Source organism: Bactrocera latifrons, unplaced genomic scaffold (genome assembly GCF_001853355.1).
Source record: "Bactrocera latifrons isolate USDA-ARS-PBARC rearing strain unplaced genomic scaffold, ASM185335v1 scaffold_154, whole genome shotgun sequence".
NCBI classification, from domain to species: Eukaryota; Metazoa; Arthropoda; class Insecta; order Diptera; family Tephritidae; genus Bactrocera; species Bactrocera latifrons.
The window spans coordinates 518,916-535,249 of NW_017535008.1; the positions used below are offsets into that span (position 1 = coordinate 518,916).

A 16,334-nucleotide genomic window follows, 5' to 3' on the forward strand; every position below is an offset into this window, starting at 1 on the left:
CAAATTCACCGATTTAATATAACTTAGGCAATTATTGAACGATATGCAGCGAATTTATATATTTAATGCAGAAAATTCCAGCGCCACACGCCGAGAAATCAAGAAACGACGACTCCTTTTTTCATCAATATGGCGGTGCAGTACTGCCAACTTGACAATCAATTTAAGCGCGTTGCCAACTAGCTGACTCGACTCGACGAGCTGCCAACTTTTCTTATAGACTAATTCATATAAAATTTAAGTGTTTACTCAAGAACGGCTATCATACTTAGTGTTTTGTGAAATACACTAAAGATTAAGTAGACCTACGTAAGTGTATTAAAACAAGTTCGAATGTAAATATATTTGCATATATATACATTTATTAAAAATGTCGGATAGTGAACATATTTATAAATTCAATTTACTAAAAGTTTTTTCTATACCAATTTGATAAGCCAACTTTACATTTCCAACACACTTCCAATTGTAGAGTTGGCAAAGCATTAGAACGGTTTTATGCTTTCTGCTTTATAAGTACATTCGTAAACAAAACTATCTGCTTGTCAGTGAATTTTCTTTTCCACCAACACTAGTTTACAATCAATATCTGTTACTTGGAGTTATTATAGCAGGCGAAATGCAAAAGTACTTCTGGCCGGTTTTATTGCCCATACTATTTTTAGCATATTCTCTGCCTTTATTCCTGCGTGTCTATGCCACTGCACCCACGGTGATAGATGAGGAATTCCATTTGCGACAAGGTCTGCACTTCTGCAACAAACGCTTCGATGTGGTGCGTATGAAAGAGTTAAATGATTAAATGTTGTAACCACTAACCATTTTTAATTTATAGTGGGATCCTAAAATTACCACTTTCCCAGGCCTATATCTGGCGTCGCTGATACTCATACCATTCGGAGCTTGCTCAGCATTGGGTTTACGTTGCATATCGCTAGTAGCGGCTGCGCTAAATGTGTTACTGCTATATAAAATTAGACGCCGGTTGCTGGGTGGTGCACATGGGCAGCTTGCAGCCTTAGATGCTTTCACTGTAGGTGCACTACCACCTCTCTATTTCTTTAGTCATCTTTACTATACTGATACGTTATCGCTGACGACAATACTGCTATTCTACTACTACTGGCACAAGGAGTCACATCTACAAGCTGCTGTCTTTGGTAGCTTTTAAATACTTTTGCGAATTTGTTCATATACTTTAATATTGAATTATTTTGCAGCTGCTGCTAGTGTCTTGATGCGGCAAACTAATGTGGTTTGGGTCGGTATGTGCTTCGGTATAACAGCACTAGATGTACTTACAGGAAATTATGCGCGTTCCAAAGGCATTAAAAGACAGCATGTGGAGTTACTGAATCCCAAGGTAGGTTTACCTGACTAAAATAGTAAACTTGGTTTTTAATTGGTGCGCTACGCCTTAGACGCTCCTGGACATACTCACTTCATATCGGCTACTGGGACGCAGCATCTGGCAAATTCTACGTAAAGGCTGCTACTACCTAATCATAATACTGCCTTTTGTGTTTTTCGTGTTTCTAAATGGTTCCATTGTTATTGGCGATAAGCGCGCACATGAAGCGACCATACATGTACCGCAGGTATGCAATATATGAATATTTCTGAAGAGCTTATAGCTTTAAAATGTTTTACGTTTTTTCCGCAGTTATTTTATTTCAGCATTTTTGCTTTGTTTTTCGGCGTCTCCAATACGCTACACGAATTGCGTCCGACATTACATTGTCTATCGCGTGACAAATTGATCGTGCTCTTCCTGCTTGGCATTGGCATACTAGCCGTTAAATGGAATACACTCATACATCCATACTTGCTGGCAGACAATCGTCATTACATATTTTACATATGGAATCGTTTCTATGGACGTTATGAATGGTTCAAGTACGCCATGGTACCCGTTTATGTATTTGCCATGGCACTGTTACATTCCGGCCTACGGCATATGCGAACAAGCTTCAAATTGATGTTTTGGATATCTGTATTTTTGGTGTTATGCTTTCAGCGCTTGCTCGAGCTGAGGTACTTTCTCATTCCATTCGTACTCTATCGCCTGCACACACAGCCGCTTATTAAAAGCCGTTGGGCAGAGTGGCTGGAGCTGGGCTGCTATGTGGTGCTCAATGCGCTCACATTCTATGTATTTTTCACCCTAGAAATCAGATGGGAAAATTTCAAAGAGCCACAACGCATTATTTGGTAAACAAGAAACGTCGACATAAATAGTCTGAATTGAAATATGGTAAATAAACTATTCGTAACAAGTTGTGGAGCATTACACACATTACAAGTACGTAATCAGCACTTTTTTCCCATTCTTTTTATATATGTACTATTATATTTTGTTGCGTACAGTAGTGAGCGATTAGTGTGTATAAACGCGATTTTTGTGTATGTGTTTTTTTTATTGACTAGAAAAAATTTCACGTGTGGTTTTTGGTCGCTAAACTAACACCAATACTATACTAACTGATCGATCCAAATCAAGTTCTTGTTTAGAGAAAAACAATCATTTATTGAGTTAAATTTTAATTTTTACTACATTTATTAGTGGTTAATTTATAATATGTAATTTTATAATTTTTGAACATGTTGCTAAGCAGTAACACCACAATTATTTATTTTTAATACATATAATGACATTAATATTGGTGTGAAACAAGAATATAATATGCATATTGCATATCTCATGCTTGATAAAATATTTTTGGTCAAACAAAAATCACTAAAATATTAGCATCATTTTAATAGTCGTACACTTAAAATCTAGAAATAACAAATAAGTGCAAAAAAAATCTTCAACAATTTTAGAGGTGCAAATAAGCGAATAACAGTGTAGAGAGCACATCACCCTTACTTTCCATACATTTTTAAACTAACACGCCTACATACACTTTCTACCGCCACACCATTCCACCGTCGTTTAATATGGTATCTGGTTTTGATAATACTGTATCATATCGTAAGTACGTGTGCGGAAGTTCTGATATGAATTCCGTATAACCGCCAACATATGCGCCGCAGCCTCCTTATTGTTCTTGGTTGCTACAAAACGCTGCTTCAACAAATTTATAGTCTGCCCGCGGAAGCAGGGCAAACCAGTGTCCAGCATTAGCGAGACCAGCGAAACAATCGCATCTTGATAGGGCCGCACAGCGAGGAAGGCTTGCACGCACAACTCACAGAACCATTTGAAGGCAGGCGCTTCCATCTTGCCACCCATAATCATAACCATTTCGTCGGTGAGTTTCATGTCGGGTTCGAAACCAATATTTCCACCGGGCGAGGACTCAAACATGAATCCGAAATCTATTAGTGATAAGACGAGATTAAAAGTATATTATATTTAAAGTGTGTGCTTATGAATAACGCACCGATGTGTATGACATGGCCATCCTTGTCAATCATAATATTGCCGTTATGCCGATCTTTGATCTGTAGCAAGTAACCGATTAGTGAGTATGCAGCCATGGATTTGACAAAGTTGGCACGCGCTGCTTGAAACTCTTTGGAGCTCTCATCACCGTATTGATGTAGGAAATACTCGTAGAGCCCGGAGTCGGTTTGGCGTCCTAGTTGATCGCGTGATTTAGCATTTGGCACACATTCAATGACACCGCACTGAAAATTACCTCAATATATTCATTTTATGTTTTAAGTACAAACAATACTTACACCGGGCGCTGTCGCCACAACGCGATATGGAAAGAGAAATGGCTCTAAACCGACTTGTTGGAATATATTTTTGAAAATTGTTATAACCTGTAGCGCTAAAATGTCTTGACGCACATCGTCGCCCACTTTAAAAATCGCCGCTTGCCACGACTCAACGCCCAGCGTCATCTTGGCGTCTTCCTGTGAGTTCTGTAAGCACACAAATTGAGTTATTTTACCACACTCAAAAAAAAAAAAAAACTAAAATACTTGCCGGATTGTTCGACACCTCCATGGCGCGTGTCTCCAACTCCGTTATACCACAACGATAGACACGGAAACGAGCCAGGTATGGCGCTTTTGCTGCGCTCTGCATGGGCGTGCCGCTGTTATAGTCAATGTCCAACACCATTGCTTCCGGATTCGATGGTAAATAGCAGCCTGGTTGTACTTGTATGCGTTTCAGAGCCGCCAAGCAGGCATTTTTACGTTCAATACCCTTCGGGAAGGAACGTATTTCTCCTGAAACCGCTGTGATCTTGCCGAAGAAATCGAATTCACGCTCGTAGAAACGTTTGGCAGCGCCAGAGAAAGAAGAAATTATATTCTGTGACAACGCCTCCAAACAGTCAAACAAATTTGGATCCCTATGCTGTTGGTCCTCATCCATAAACATATTGGTTTGCATGTTCCATATGAGTTGATGCGCCACAATTTGAGAACGCTTCGAAATGTTCTTAATGAACTCTGCCACATAACCCATGGTGTCGTGCCGCAATGCCTGCACCAACTGTGGAATATACGGCAATACCGATTCAGCTTGGTAGGAGCTGAGCGTCTTGACGGCGTACTGTGCGGTGAGCGGATGTGATGGGTATTGACGTGAAAAGTAGGAAAGTGCTTGTATTGGATTAACGGGAGCCCAGGAAAGTATATAAACCAGATCTGGACTTTCGTGTAGCAGATTTTTCGTATTGCACAAATACTTGAGTGCCTCTGGAATATGGCTAACTGCGATGGGATCGGCGCACACCAAACGCGAGACTTCCTCCTCAATTGAATCGGCGCTTTTGATGCGCAACGGCAGAAAAACGGCCAAAGCTGGGTTGTAGGTCCAAGCAAGGCGTGCGTAATCGCGCCACAAGTTGGGTTTAGAGGGACGGGCACGCCATTCGTTTACCTGCTCTTCACCTGCGAAGGAAATTACGGAGAATATATTTAAATAGCATATTCCAAGCATAATTCTGGCAACGAGCGAGGCACTTACCTGGTATGGCCAAGTCAGGGAGACTAATCGGATTGTACCATGTTATGAGGAATTCCAGTTCGACTGCCAGTAATTCCAAAATCAAATTACGCTTCTTCATATAATCCTTGTCGTACGAGTCCTTTTGATACGGTAGTCGTTTCGAGCGATTCGATCGTTTCGATAGCGTAGATGTGGAGTGCGGTATTGTGTTGTACCAGCCGCCAGTGCCACCCGTCGACATCGAACGCGCAACATCACCAGCGCTAATTAGCGATGCCGTCTCCACATTTTGTTTCACGGAGAGCATTTGCGTCGACGCCACCGCTGTTATATCGTATTCACCAACCTCCGAGGTGACTAAATGTTTCTTCTCACTGCGCATCGTCTGCCAGAATTTCAACAGTATCAGAATGTCATCCAACAATTGTTCCTTACCCTGGTTGGGACATGTGGGCGGACCACAGAAATAGTCCAAAGCATTGCTATATATGCGCTCACGTAATATGTTGCGAGCCAGCGAACGCGGTATTGTATTACCTTGCAGCAGCGAGAGACCGCATTGCAGAAGCTTAAAACGACAACCGACAGTTGATACTTGGCGATTCTGTTTCGAATTTTTCGAAATAGGCAGACAACGATGCAGCAGCAGACAAAACATTTCCACCTTGTCGCGATTACAATACTTGGCGGTGTCCACCATTTCGGAGAGCAACTGCAACCAAATGAGATGTGGCGCTATTTGAATGGGCTTAGAGACCAGCTTACAGCCGTCGTAGGCAGCTAACGGTATGGTGGTCTCTACCTCGTCCGAGAAGAGGCCCAACTTCTTTTCGAAAGTCGTTTGCCAGGCGCTAACCATCTCTTGGATAAAGCAGAGCTCCAGATCTTGGCGTGCCGTCAACACCCACTGCCAGCACTCCACAGCCGTTTCTACGGCATATTCGGTGAATAATTCAACTTGTGAGGTGGCTGGAAGCAAGCGAGCGAAATTAAAAGAAAAAAGAGTTTATTGGAGAAAAGTACTTAAAAGATATCTATAATTACTGCAATTTGTGCTTGAACCTCGACTCACCCACTGCATGCAACAACTTTCGGTTCACATCGGAGCAGATAATCAAGTAGGCGGTGGCTCGCCACAAGGCGCCACGGTGACTCGCGTCACTCTTCTCCGCACACGCGTCCCATACATCCTTCACTAAGCGGTCAGCTAAGCCCGCCTTTTCGTCCTCACTTAGCACTGACAACATGCCAGAAATTTCACCAGCGTATTTGCTGCGCAGACACAACACGGACACGAAGCGCGGCGTATTGCTATTCACGCAGTTTGGACGCTTACTAATCGACGGCAAGGCGTTCGGATACAACGTATTGCTGCTGACTACCGAATCGAAGGCCAAAGCGAGACCACTGTGGTGCGCCAGTACCTGTGTGGGTATCTGATTGGGGTACTCTTGCAGGTGCGAGCGTGTGGAACGCGGTGCCCATTTCATGGCTTCATTAACGATACCTTGACAGCGATCGGCAAAGTCCTTCAGGCGGCTTTCGCGCGCAGGCAATGAGTCCATAAGCTGCAAGGTGTAAGGCGTAGATACGACGCGCAGCGTGGGTGTCTCTTCGTTCGGGTCGAGTGTAAGCGAGAATGCAAGTAATTGTAGAATATCCAACATGCACCAGAGCACGCGTCGATTCCATAGCAAATGTGGAAACTTATCGACCAACTGTGAAAGATACTGATCGGCAACCAACTGGATTTGCTTGTGGATGTGATTGAAGTAGACGAGCAATAGCATTGCCTGTGATTCTAATACCTTTTCGCGGATCTCGTCATGTGAGAAAAGCACATTGCGGAATTTCTCAAAGACTTGATCGGCAACACTATAAAGGAAAAGAAAAATTAATGGAAGCTCTCCGGTTGGGCACTATAGTTTGATTGGCAACGTACCACTTCACGCATTGCCAGATTCCAGATTTATCCTTTTGCAGCGCATTATCGCACAGATAGCTCAAAATCGGTTCCAAACTGGGTTCTTCTGAATTTTCCACTCGCAAAGTCTCCAACCAATACACACTCAAAAGATAGGTGCATTGCGCGAAGGTTAACTTGTTTATCGAAGCAGTCACATCGGCCGTTGGATGCTCCAGCAGCAGGAGTATCTGGCTACGTAATTCATTCAAACTCACCGAATCGCTTTTAATCGCCGACGTATAGTTCAATTCGCGCATGTCGGATTTGTGTGTCGTCTGCGAGATGAGTAAGGGCGATTTGGCTGCAATCTGTTGCACTCCTTGATACCAATCGGCTGGCCAGAGGCGAGCATTTGTAAAGCCCATGACCACACAATACACCCAGAAATCCTTGAATAGCTTATGCAAACGCAAACGTGGATTCTTAATCGGCGGTAGGCGACGCACCAGCACCGCAATTACTGGTATTAGCATACCTAAATTGCCGGCACTGGAGCTGGCCTTCTGCGCACCTGGTGTATTGTTGTCATAGGAGCGCTCGCCCTCCAGACCGATCTGCACAAAGAGTTCGAGCAGTTTGCCCAATAATTCGAGCATCTCCGAGTCACCCTGTATATTGGCAGCAATATTACCCAAAGCATTGACCACTGCATCCGACACGTTATTGAATTGTTTGCGATGTTCCTGATCCGACGTGTAGGCCAACGATGCCGACTGCACTGTGATGCGCGAAAACATTTTCATAATCTCTTCAAAAACATGGGGTTCACACTGAGAGATAATCATGCAGCCCAATTGATCGACGATTAGCGCATTCTGCTCGGATGGTACTTTACAGAAGCGTTGAATGAAGAATTGCAAGATATTCTGCGTGGTTTTCGAAGTGTCCTTGAGCGTAACGGCAACGTGTCCGAGCATCACAATAATATTGAGGCTTACCAAAGTAGATTCACTAAAAACGCGAAAATAGAAAGGAATGTGTGGGTAGGGAAAAGTAATATTTATTTGTTGAAGGCGATTTCAATATTCAAAATATTGAAGTCCTTGACAATCTTACATATAACAGTACTTACGATTCGTGTTTCTCTGCAGTGAATAGCCGATTCGAGAGGTTGGCCACCAAAGCCGGCACACAGTACTGATCCAACGTGTGCGCAGAACGTAATGCAATACTCAAATTTTCAATTGCCGCATCGCGCAATGCCTCGAAGGCTGCCTGACCTGAGCGCATGCCAGCATGTTTCTGATTTTCACCATAAATATCCACAGTCGAGCGCGATTCGCTATTCTGCACCACGATCTTGAAAGGCGCCAACTTTTCCTTCTCCTTCTTCTGCAGCGCCAGCGTTTGCTGTGAATAGGCATGCAGTTTGGCCAATATTGGACTTGGGTCGACAAGGAAGTCGCGCAAATACGATATGGATGTGCCGGCAATGTTGGGGAATTTTTGCGCTAACTTGCCAAGACCCTCGAGACACACCATCAGTAATGGCATGTGGTCTAAGACAATCTTATGACTCAGCACAGAGTTGAGCTTCTGTGACAGTCGACCGCACAGCTTGTCGGCCTCTAAAAAGGAGGAATCGAATGTCAATTTAAATTGGATTGTGACGTAAAATTGTAAAAGAAAAAGTAAAACGCAAAAATAGGCGAAAATAACGATATAAACTGCATTCAAAACATAAAAATATATTGGAGAGGAAAGGTAAAAAATGTGGCATAATATGTCCAACTCCTGTTTACTACAAGTATGACATGAAAATGAAAGTTTATTAAAATATGTATAATTAAATTAGTAGTTGATGGATTTCTTCTTATTTTTCTCGAGAAATAACATTTGAGCATGCGCCGAACCGTGTAAAAAATGGGTTCGTAACAAAACAAAAGCTTTAAAAAATTAACAACCTTTCTTCAATAAAATTTTTAAACCCAACTGCAATGAAGGTACATTGTACTCCTCATCAACTGAAAAGAATAATTCACATTAAATAAAAAAAAACGTAAATTCAGTACCCGGTATGTAATTATGCTAATCTAATTTACAACTGTATATGTATAAGTGTGTTTCTGTTTTAAAATGCAAGTGAAAAGAAAATTGTTTTCCACTTTAACCAGCAATCACCTACCAGTTTCATCGCGTATAGCCCAGACCAGCAGATCCACGCAGGCGGCATTTGCCATTACGTTCACCTTGTATTTATTCACCACCGGTATGCCGTTCTCTTCGCGCTTCTCCTTCTCTTGATCTTGCTGCTTATTTGCCAGCTCCGTTTGTCCATTTAAAAAAAGACGCTTCACAAATTCCTGCACGTCCTTCGTAAACGGTGTTGGTAAATCGATTTGGTGTTGTAAAAGTTCACGTAGCAGCGTCACTAATACCAAATTCAGCGTCTCCGAAAAGCTTTTATAGCAATAGCCCTTTATTTGATGCAGAGCGAATATATCGCTCGCCTGCTCATCCAAATGCTCCAGAGTCTCTTTGGTGAGTAATTTCTTAGCTACTGCGAAGATGGTCTGTAGATGTTGTATCGGAAATGGTGGCACTGTGAGTGACTTCTTAGTTTTAGTTGGCGTCTCACAGGCGCGCATATTGGGGAATTGATTAAAACTGGAACCAGTCTTGGTGAAGAAATGTGTGCGCGGATCGTATGGTACAGAGAAATAAGTTTGCAAATGTGGTCGTTGCTTGATTCCATTAATCATTTGCAATTGACGCATGCGCAGCTCGTTGGAGTCTTGACTCAAGCTACCGGACATGGAACGTGGTATGATTGGGCGAAATTGTGAGAAGCAAGCAATGCGTTCGCTGGAGCTGAAACTACCACCATCACGCATGTTCTGTTTAACCACCGGCATTTCTTCACGTGGAAATATGCGACACAATAAAGACGGATCTTGGCTTGCATATCGTCCCATAGAACGTGCCAAACCGAATAGTAATGGTACAGTTGCTTTGCATAGTATTATGGGTGGTGGCGCAGAGCTGCTATCCTTACTAGATTTGATAATATTTGCCAGAGCGCTAAGTGTCTCCACTTGGTTTAGTATGATCTCTTCGCGTAGATCGGGGGATTTCGATGCGATGTCAGAAAGTAAAGTATTCAAACAAAAACTGAACTTTTCTGCCGATGGTATACCTATTGACAAAATAAAGCATTTCAAACTAAAGAATCTGGAACAAATATTCACTTACAAAAACACTTACGATCGATTTTGCTCCACTTTGCATCGTCTACCCAAACTGCTTTTGGCAAGCACTTCGCCAGTCGTAGTAAATATGGCACAATGTGCTGCTCATGCTGACACCCACTTTCTAGGAAATAAATACCCAAAGCAATGACCGCATCTTGCGCTTTAGCATCGAGACAAAAAACTCCAGCGGCATTTTCTTGTGGACAATAGCGGAAAAGAGATTGCACCTGCACACAATTAAAAATATGAGTCAAAGGTGAAAAGTCGATTTTGTGATATGAGTTGACCGTGAAAATCAATTTTTACCTTGTCCCACGGTGTTGGCTCTATACGCGCCAATACGCGAGCCAAACTCTGTACGGTGCGTTGATAGGAAAACGCGTCCGTCATTTCAGCGCGCTCTAATCACACAATTTAAGATGTTTTATATAAAATTTCCACAATATTCGCGATTTTCACTTTCCAATGTTAGTAAGAAGGTCTAGTAGTTGATGTTGTCATAGATTACTCACTAGCAAGGTGACCAGATTATATGACATTGACAAAACCGAAAAACTGCCGTAGTAAAGGTATATGGACTAAGCAGTAATTCTTTAAAAAAATTATTGCTGAGGACGATATAAAACGATTTCGATTAACGATTTCCCAGTTTTCCATAAAATTATAATTTTCTTTGAAAATTTAAGACGCTCTCAATATTTTTTTCTTGGTAACTCGAAAAGTCTGCTTACGAATGAGCATGTCACAATTTAACTGATAATAAAGCAGGAGAAATACGTCAACAAGACAATTGCAAGCAATTGATAAGCAACAGCTGCTACAACAGGGTGCATCATATGAAAACTTTCGGCAGCGATGCTATAGTAAAATTCCAACAACAAACGTGACAAAGCTGTGATTGACAATTGACAGTTCGTTTTGTACGCATATTTGACGACTTCTAAAATTCGCGTACTTTAGGATTTTTTCATTCTAAATTATTATAAAGAAAAATAGTTGTGATGCCTGGTAATTCATGTTCAGTGTGTAAAAGTAGCTGGAATAATACCGTTTCAATGTTCTCGCCTCCACGCGATGAATATATGAGAGGTAAATGGGAAGTAGCGATTGGCGTCAAGCTAACACAAAGTTCAAGATTGTGCTCCAAACACTTCTGTGCAAACGATTTCACATCGGCAAACCCAAAAAGAGCACGATTACAATCAGACGCAGTGCCCTCGCTGAATTTATCGAGAGCAAGCGTTGAAAGGAGAAAGTCGCAGGAATGTTTAAGCGCCATAGACAGGTAAGCAAATAATTTGAAAATGTTTGGATTAAATTAACAAATCAATAAGAAAAAAAATATATACAAAGTTATAGGAAAAACCGAGCCTCTATGGAACAACTATTATTCTTTGTAAACTTTGCAAGGAAACACCCAAAAATACTAACATCGAAGTTCGGCGCTGTAAGTCACTTATGGGAAGGATTGGCGAGAAATTTGAATTCAATGGATGGCGCTTGTCGTTCAGCTGATAAATGGAAAGAGGTTAGTAATTGGTTATATACATGTGTAATAAACCTAAATCTATAAATAGCGCTCTTTCAGTCTATGAGCACTTGGCGCAGTCAACTAAGGTGTCGGGCACGCCGTGGCAAAAGTAGCGGGGTTCCACAATTTGATGAATTCGCTTTATGGAACTTCGGACAGCGCTCACTAAATGAGGAAGTGAATTTAGGTACACTTGTTTGTATAGTAATACCATTTGAACACCCATTGTTGAGGGAACTTTTTCAAAGCTTAGACATATTTTCTTCTCTTTGAAAATGGATACATAGTTATTAATTCCACAAACAATGACGCTGTTGCTGAGGACGTTGGTGCAGAAAACATGGTGAACAAAGCAGACAATATTAAAGTGAGCTAAAACTTAAAAATGTTTACGCCTTTGATAAAACATTTCTCCTCCATCTTTAAAGGGCGTACTGAAAACGGAATTGGTCAAAATCAAAAAAGAAATTGATAGCTCTGATGATGACAATAGTCGTCTAGATGACTCTCAGGCTGAGGTATGCATTCCTCAAATAACAAACATATTTGTGACGGAAACAGTTATTAAAAAACAAAAATGTTCTTTAGGTCACACACACTTTTGAGGAAACATTAGATATCAAACATAATATTGTACTTTCGGAGGACAGTAACCCAAGGTACGAGGCGAATCAGTCTAACACAGTGGAAGATATTTCAACATTGGGCTTCCCGGTATATTTATAACATATATATATTTTTTTATTTAATTTAATTATAAAAAAATATTTTCTTCTTGTACTTAGGGCACTTCGCGTTCTGAAATATTTGTTATTCCCCGTCAAACAGTGACCAAAGAAACGGAAAAGGCAAAAATATTTATTATTCCGCGCACATCAACTGAAAACAATACGCCTACAAGAACCGATAATGTTCAAAGAAAAATTATACAGCTCGGTCCACCACCGCCACATTCAAATAGCTCAAAGTTTTCGTCCAACTTAAAAGTTTTGTCAAGTTTGGAAAACAAACACACAGCTGCCACACAGTCCGCATCGTCGCCTGAACTACAAGTACCCGGAAGTACGACAAATGCTCCTAAAAAACGAAAATCAGCAGCACTGAGTGATATGTACGAAACCCTCTTGGAGAGCATGAAAAGACGTGACCAGCGAGAGGAACAATTCATAACTGTGATACAAGGATTAACAGCCGCTGTGACAAAAATGGCTGATAACGTAAAGCGGCTAGAAGAGGTCTTGACGTTCTGTGCAAATGATTCATAAGGAACAAGGTATTTCGTTTAATTTAATTAATTTATCATTGAAAGCATCTTCCAACATTGCAAGTAATAGAAAATCTTTTTTTACTTTCTTTATTCAGTTTTGTTTACTATTTTGTTTCTTTACCATTTCGTTGTTTCGTTGAACATAAAGGAGGGTGTAGACGTTGACTAGTAACCTTTTACTTAACACTTTTGTTTTTGGTAATATAATTTAAGTTCCCAGATAAGTGAATTTGTTTTTACGTAAGTAACCACACATGCAAAAAAGCTGTAAATTTATAGTAAATACGGGACAAAAGTTAAAAAAAAAAACTTAGTTACACTGAGAGAAAAATGGTTAAACCATTCTGCGCTGACATTGCAAAATGACAGTTAACGCTTTTCAATGTTACGTCTCTCCTACGTACCACCCCCTAAATGTGTTTCCTGACATTGCAAAATGACAGTTAACGCTTTTCAATGTTACGTCTCTCCTACGTACCACCCCCTAAATGTGTTTCCCCAGACTACAATGCCGTTGGTACCATACAAAAACGCTTATTTAACCAATAAATAATGTGTATATATTGATATCTTTATTGATTTCATATTTTGCACAGTGACTCATAACTTCGACCTCTTTCATTAATTATTCAATGCCTTGTTCCACTGTATGCTTGTATCCTTGTATTCTTTTTACGTAAACAATCGAACATTTATTAATTAATCTGGCGTCTCTCTTTTTATTTGAAGTAATCCTTTACTTTAATAGACTTTAATTTCTCATACGAATTGTCGGTTGTTAAGGAATTCTTATTATTTTCACAAGAAACTTAAATGCAATTTCTTCAAATAGTTTTTAAAAATAACAGTTAATCAAGTGTTCAGTTGTATAACTTATTTACGGTTTGCAACTGACATAAATACATATATGTATGTATTAGAGTTATTACTGCCACATTCACGTGCAATGCCAACACATACTACTACATACAATGTTTATGTGTATGTATGTATAATTATTGTACCTGCATGCAATGCAATATGTTTTTTATCTGCTTTCATCTTGCAGCTCGTATATAGAGTTCGAATTTAAATTTAAACAATTTCATATACTTATTTAATTTAAACTTGACAATTAATAATTGCTTCAATAATGTACGCTATAACATATGGCATTTGTGTTAATTTTTTGTTTTTGCCACTAACATTTATTATTAGCATGAATGGAAAGTAAGTAGGAAGCAGGGAAGGCCATGTCAGTTGTTGTATGTGTGTGTGTATGTAGCTTTTATTGTGAAAAATGTCTTTTCATCTTTCGGTTTAGTTGCGTTACTTTCCTATTAGGCGTCGGATTATTAGAAAAAGTTGCTTGGAAGGGTCAGCTGATAACACATTTAAATTACTAAATAACTCATTGACTGAGGAGATTCATCTTACAATTTTTCTTCAACGTTTTTCTTTTATTTATTTACTGAATTTACTAATTTCTTATTGTTTGTGTATCAACATATGTATGTACATATGTAGTTTTTTCTTTTTTGCAATACGTAGAAATATAGTATGTGTTTCATATATGTATTTATGTATGCATCATGTACGTATGCATGTGTTTTCATAATTTAATTTTGTTTATTATTATTTTACTAATTGATATTCCGGTGCTGTTGTCTTTTGTCGGTTTGTTGTCGCTTTTTAATATTATTAACTTTTTTTGGTAAAATCATTTGACTGCTGAAAAAATTTCCACAACAAACGGCGCTTTGACTTCCGTTACTGCTGTCGCATACGCGTTGCCAACTATGTGCATAAATGCAGTGTACTTGGTGCTGCCAGCAACAATATTGGCAGACAGTGGCGTCTGCTTTTTGTTTTATTATTATTATTTTTTATTTTTGCACATGTGTTCCCCTTTTGCTTTTGTTTAATTTTACTCGTCAACTTTAATAAATTTACATACATCGCTAAGTCACTTATACATATGTAAATACTTCTGCCTGATATTTCATTACGTTTTGTAAAGCGTGTGTGTATTTGACTAATTTTACTATAGAAATGTCTTACTCGCCTGTGCTTGGTTTTTGTTTATGTGTTGGTTGCTAATGTATAGCGCTAAATTAATTTTTTTGTTTGTTTATGTTTTAGTTTTCCATTTTTTACTCATATTACTGCTAAGTAAATGGATTTTCTAGTTGCCACACAGTTTGCTACATGATTTTATTTATTTCTATAATTTAGTTGTTTTGTTTTATTTAGACTTTTAAGTCTGTATACCTTGTTTACTTTGGAATCCCTAAAACAAGCTTAAAACTAGCTAATCATGTGCAGCCGAGCAATCAGCTGTCTCCTCAAATGTCACTTGCAGAATTTGTTGTTTTTGTTTATATTAATTTTCTAATATTATTTATTACATGCTTACATTCATTTTTCATATGCACTATTCTTTGCATTTAATTGTTTAATTTTTATGTTATCAGGACAATAATCCTATACACATATTCTACTACATGCGTCCATTAATATAGTTTTTATTATTTCATTTAAACTTTGCTGTTACATATTTATCTCTCATCTACACCATAATAAGTACACGTATATGTATGATTTCTGTTGCTTTGATGATTGGTTAGGTATTGCATTATATGTTCGAGTCTATACTTTATATATGTATATATGCGTGTATATAGGTTTGCCGTACTTATATATTTACGAGCATGCCAGTTGCTTAAATAATGTTTGATAATATCTTCTAGTACTAGCATTTTCCTCTGTCAGCAAGTCTAAAATTTTGTGCGTGTGTAGTAGCAAACAAACGGCAGAAATTAACTGACTATTAAAAAAACATTACCAAAATAATTTTAAAAAATGTTAATATTTCAATCACACCCTAATAATACAACCATGTCAATATTTCTATTTTTAAATTTTCGTGTTAACCGATTATAAAAATTAACAAATTATTTTATTCTTTACAGCCAAACAACAGTCGGACATCCTTACTATTACATACATACATATATTTAATATATTCAACTGCAATAAACTGTGAATTATAATCAGAAGTATAATAAAATAACTTAATTCAACTAAAAATTCGTTTTATTTCGTTTACATGTGCATGCGCTTCAAATTTTAATTTGACGCCTAAAAGCATGCAACGGCACACACATGCACGTGTTTATGTGCATCCGCTAGATGGCGCGCACGTCGGTCATCCGGTGCCTAAAAGTATGCAACAGAAATGCCGCCCGAAAAATGCCGGCCACCTTCTGTACAGTTCTGCGCGCCTGGTGCATTGAGCTGGTCGCACCGTGTGCCACAAAAATTTCAGCCGCGCCCTTAAGCCGGACTCCATGTCATGCGTTATATATAAAAACTTTAGAATTTTGTCAAATTAAATGCAATGCAGGTTTTTCACGTGTTTTTAAGCATTATTAAAGAAATCTGAAAAAATTAATAAATATACTAATTTAAAATTAAAAAATGAA

General features: G+C 39.2%; 3 protein-coding genes across 6 annotated transcripts; 2 read left to right on the forward strand and 1 right to left on the reverse strand.

Moving 5' to 3' along the window:
- The first annotated feature begins 279 nt into the window (after positions 1-279).
- Positions 280-2,310, forward strand: LOC108966021 (putative Dol-P-Glc:Glc(2)Man(9)GlcNAc(2)-PP-Dol alpha-1,2-glucosyltransferase). 3 transcript variants are annotated; one of them, XM_018928726.1, is made up of 6 exons: positions 280-309; positions 576-775; positions 836-1,160; positions 1,221-1,363; positions 1,422-1,598; positions 1,664-2,310. In XM_018928726.1, the coding sequence occupies exons 2-6, from the start codon at positions 620-622 to the stop codon at positions 2,213-2,215; spliced, it is 1,353 nt and encodes a 450-aa protein (XP_018784271.1). In that variant the 5' UTR covers positions 280-309; positions 576-619; the 3' UTR covers positions 2,216-2,310. The 3 variants fall into 3 exon arrangements, with proteins under 3 accessions (XP_018784271.1, XP_018784272.1, XP_018784270.1); XM_018928727.1 differs by lacking the exon at positions 280-309 and having other exon boundaries at positions 512-775; positions 1,664-2,034; positions 2,169-2,310; XM_018928725.1 differs by lacking the exon at positions 280-309 and having other exon boundaries at positions 513-775.
- Positions 2,311-2,401: 91 nt separating this feature from the next.
- LOC108966016 (phosphatidylinositol 4-kinase alpha) lies at positions 2,402-10,487 on the reverse strand. Of its 2 annotated transcripts, XM_018928713.1 has the most exons (12): positions 10,379-10,487; positions 10,086-10,299; positions 9,007-10,017; positions 8,786-8,845; positions 7,954-8,449; positions 6,858-7,832; positions 5,988-6,790; positions 4,934-5,884; positions 3,941-4,857; positions 3,688-3,876; positions 3,387-3,633; positions 2,402-3,321 (listed from the first exon to the last, which is right to left on the reverse strand). In XM_018928713.1, exons 1-12 carry the CDS (start codon positions 10,460-10,462, stop codon positions 2,936-2,938), a joined length of 6,333 nt encoding a protein of 2,110 aa, XP_018784258.1. In that variant the 5' UTR covers positions 10,463-10,487; the 3' UTR covers positions 2,402-2,935. The 2 variants fall into 2 exon arrangements, with proteins under 2 accessions (XP_018784258.1, XP_018784259.1); XM_018928714.1 differs by lacking the exon at positions 8,786-8,845.
- Positions 10,488-11,050: 563 nt separating this feature from the next.
- On the forward strand, positions 11,051-15,908 carry LOC108966020. The gene is made up of 8 exons (XM_018928724.1): positions 11,051-11,357; positions 11,426-11,600; positions 11,661-11,790; positions 11,891-11,970; positions 12,032-12,121; positions 12,192-12,317; positions 12,389-12,876; positions 15,822-15,908. Exons 1-7 carry the CDS (start codon positions 11,074-11,076, stop codon positions 12,866-12,868), a joined length of 1,365 nt encoding a protein of 454 aa, XP_018784269.1. The 5' UTR covers positions 11,051-11,073; the 3' UTR covers positions 12,869-12,876; positions 15,822-15,908.
- Positions 15,909-16,334: the final 426 nt, after the last annotated feature.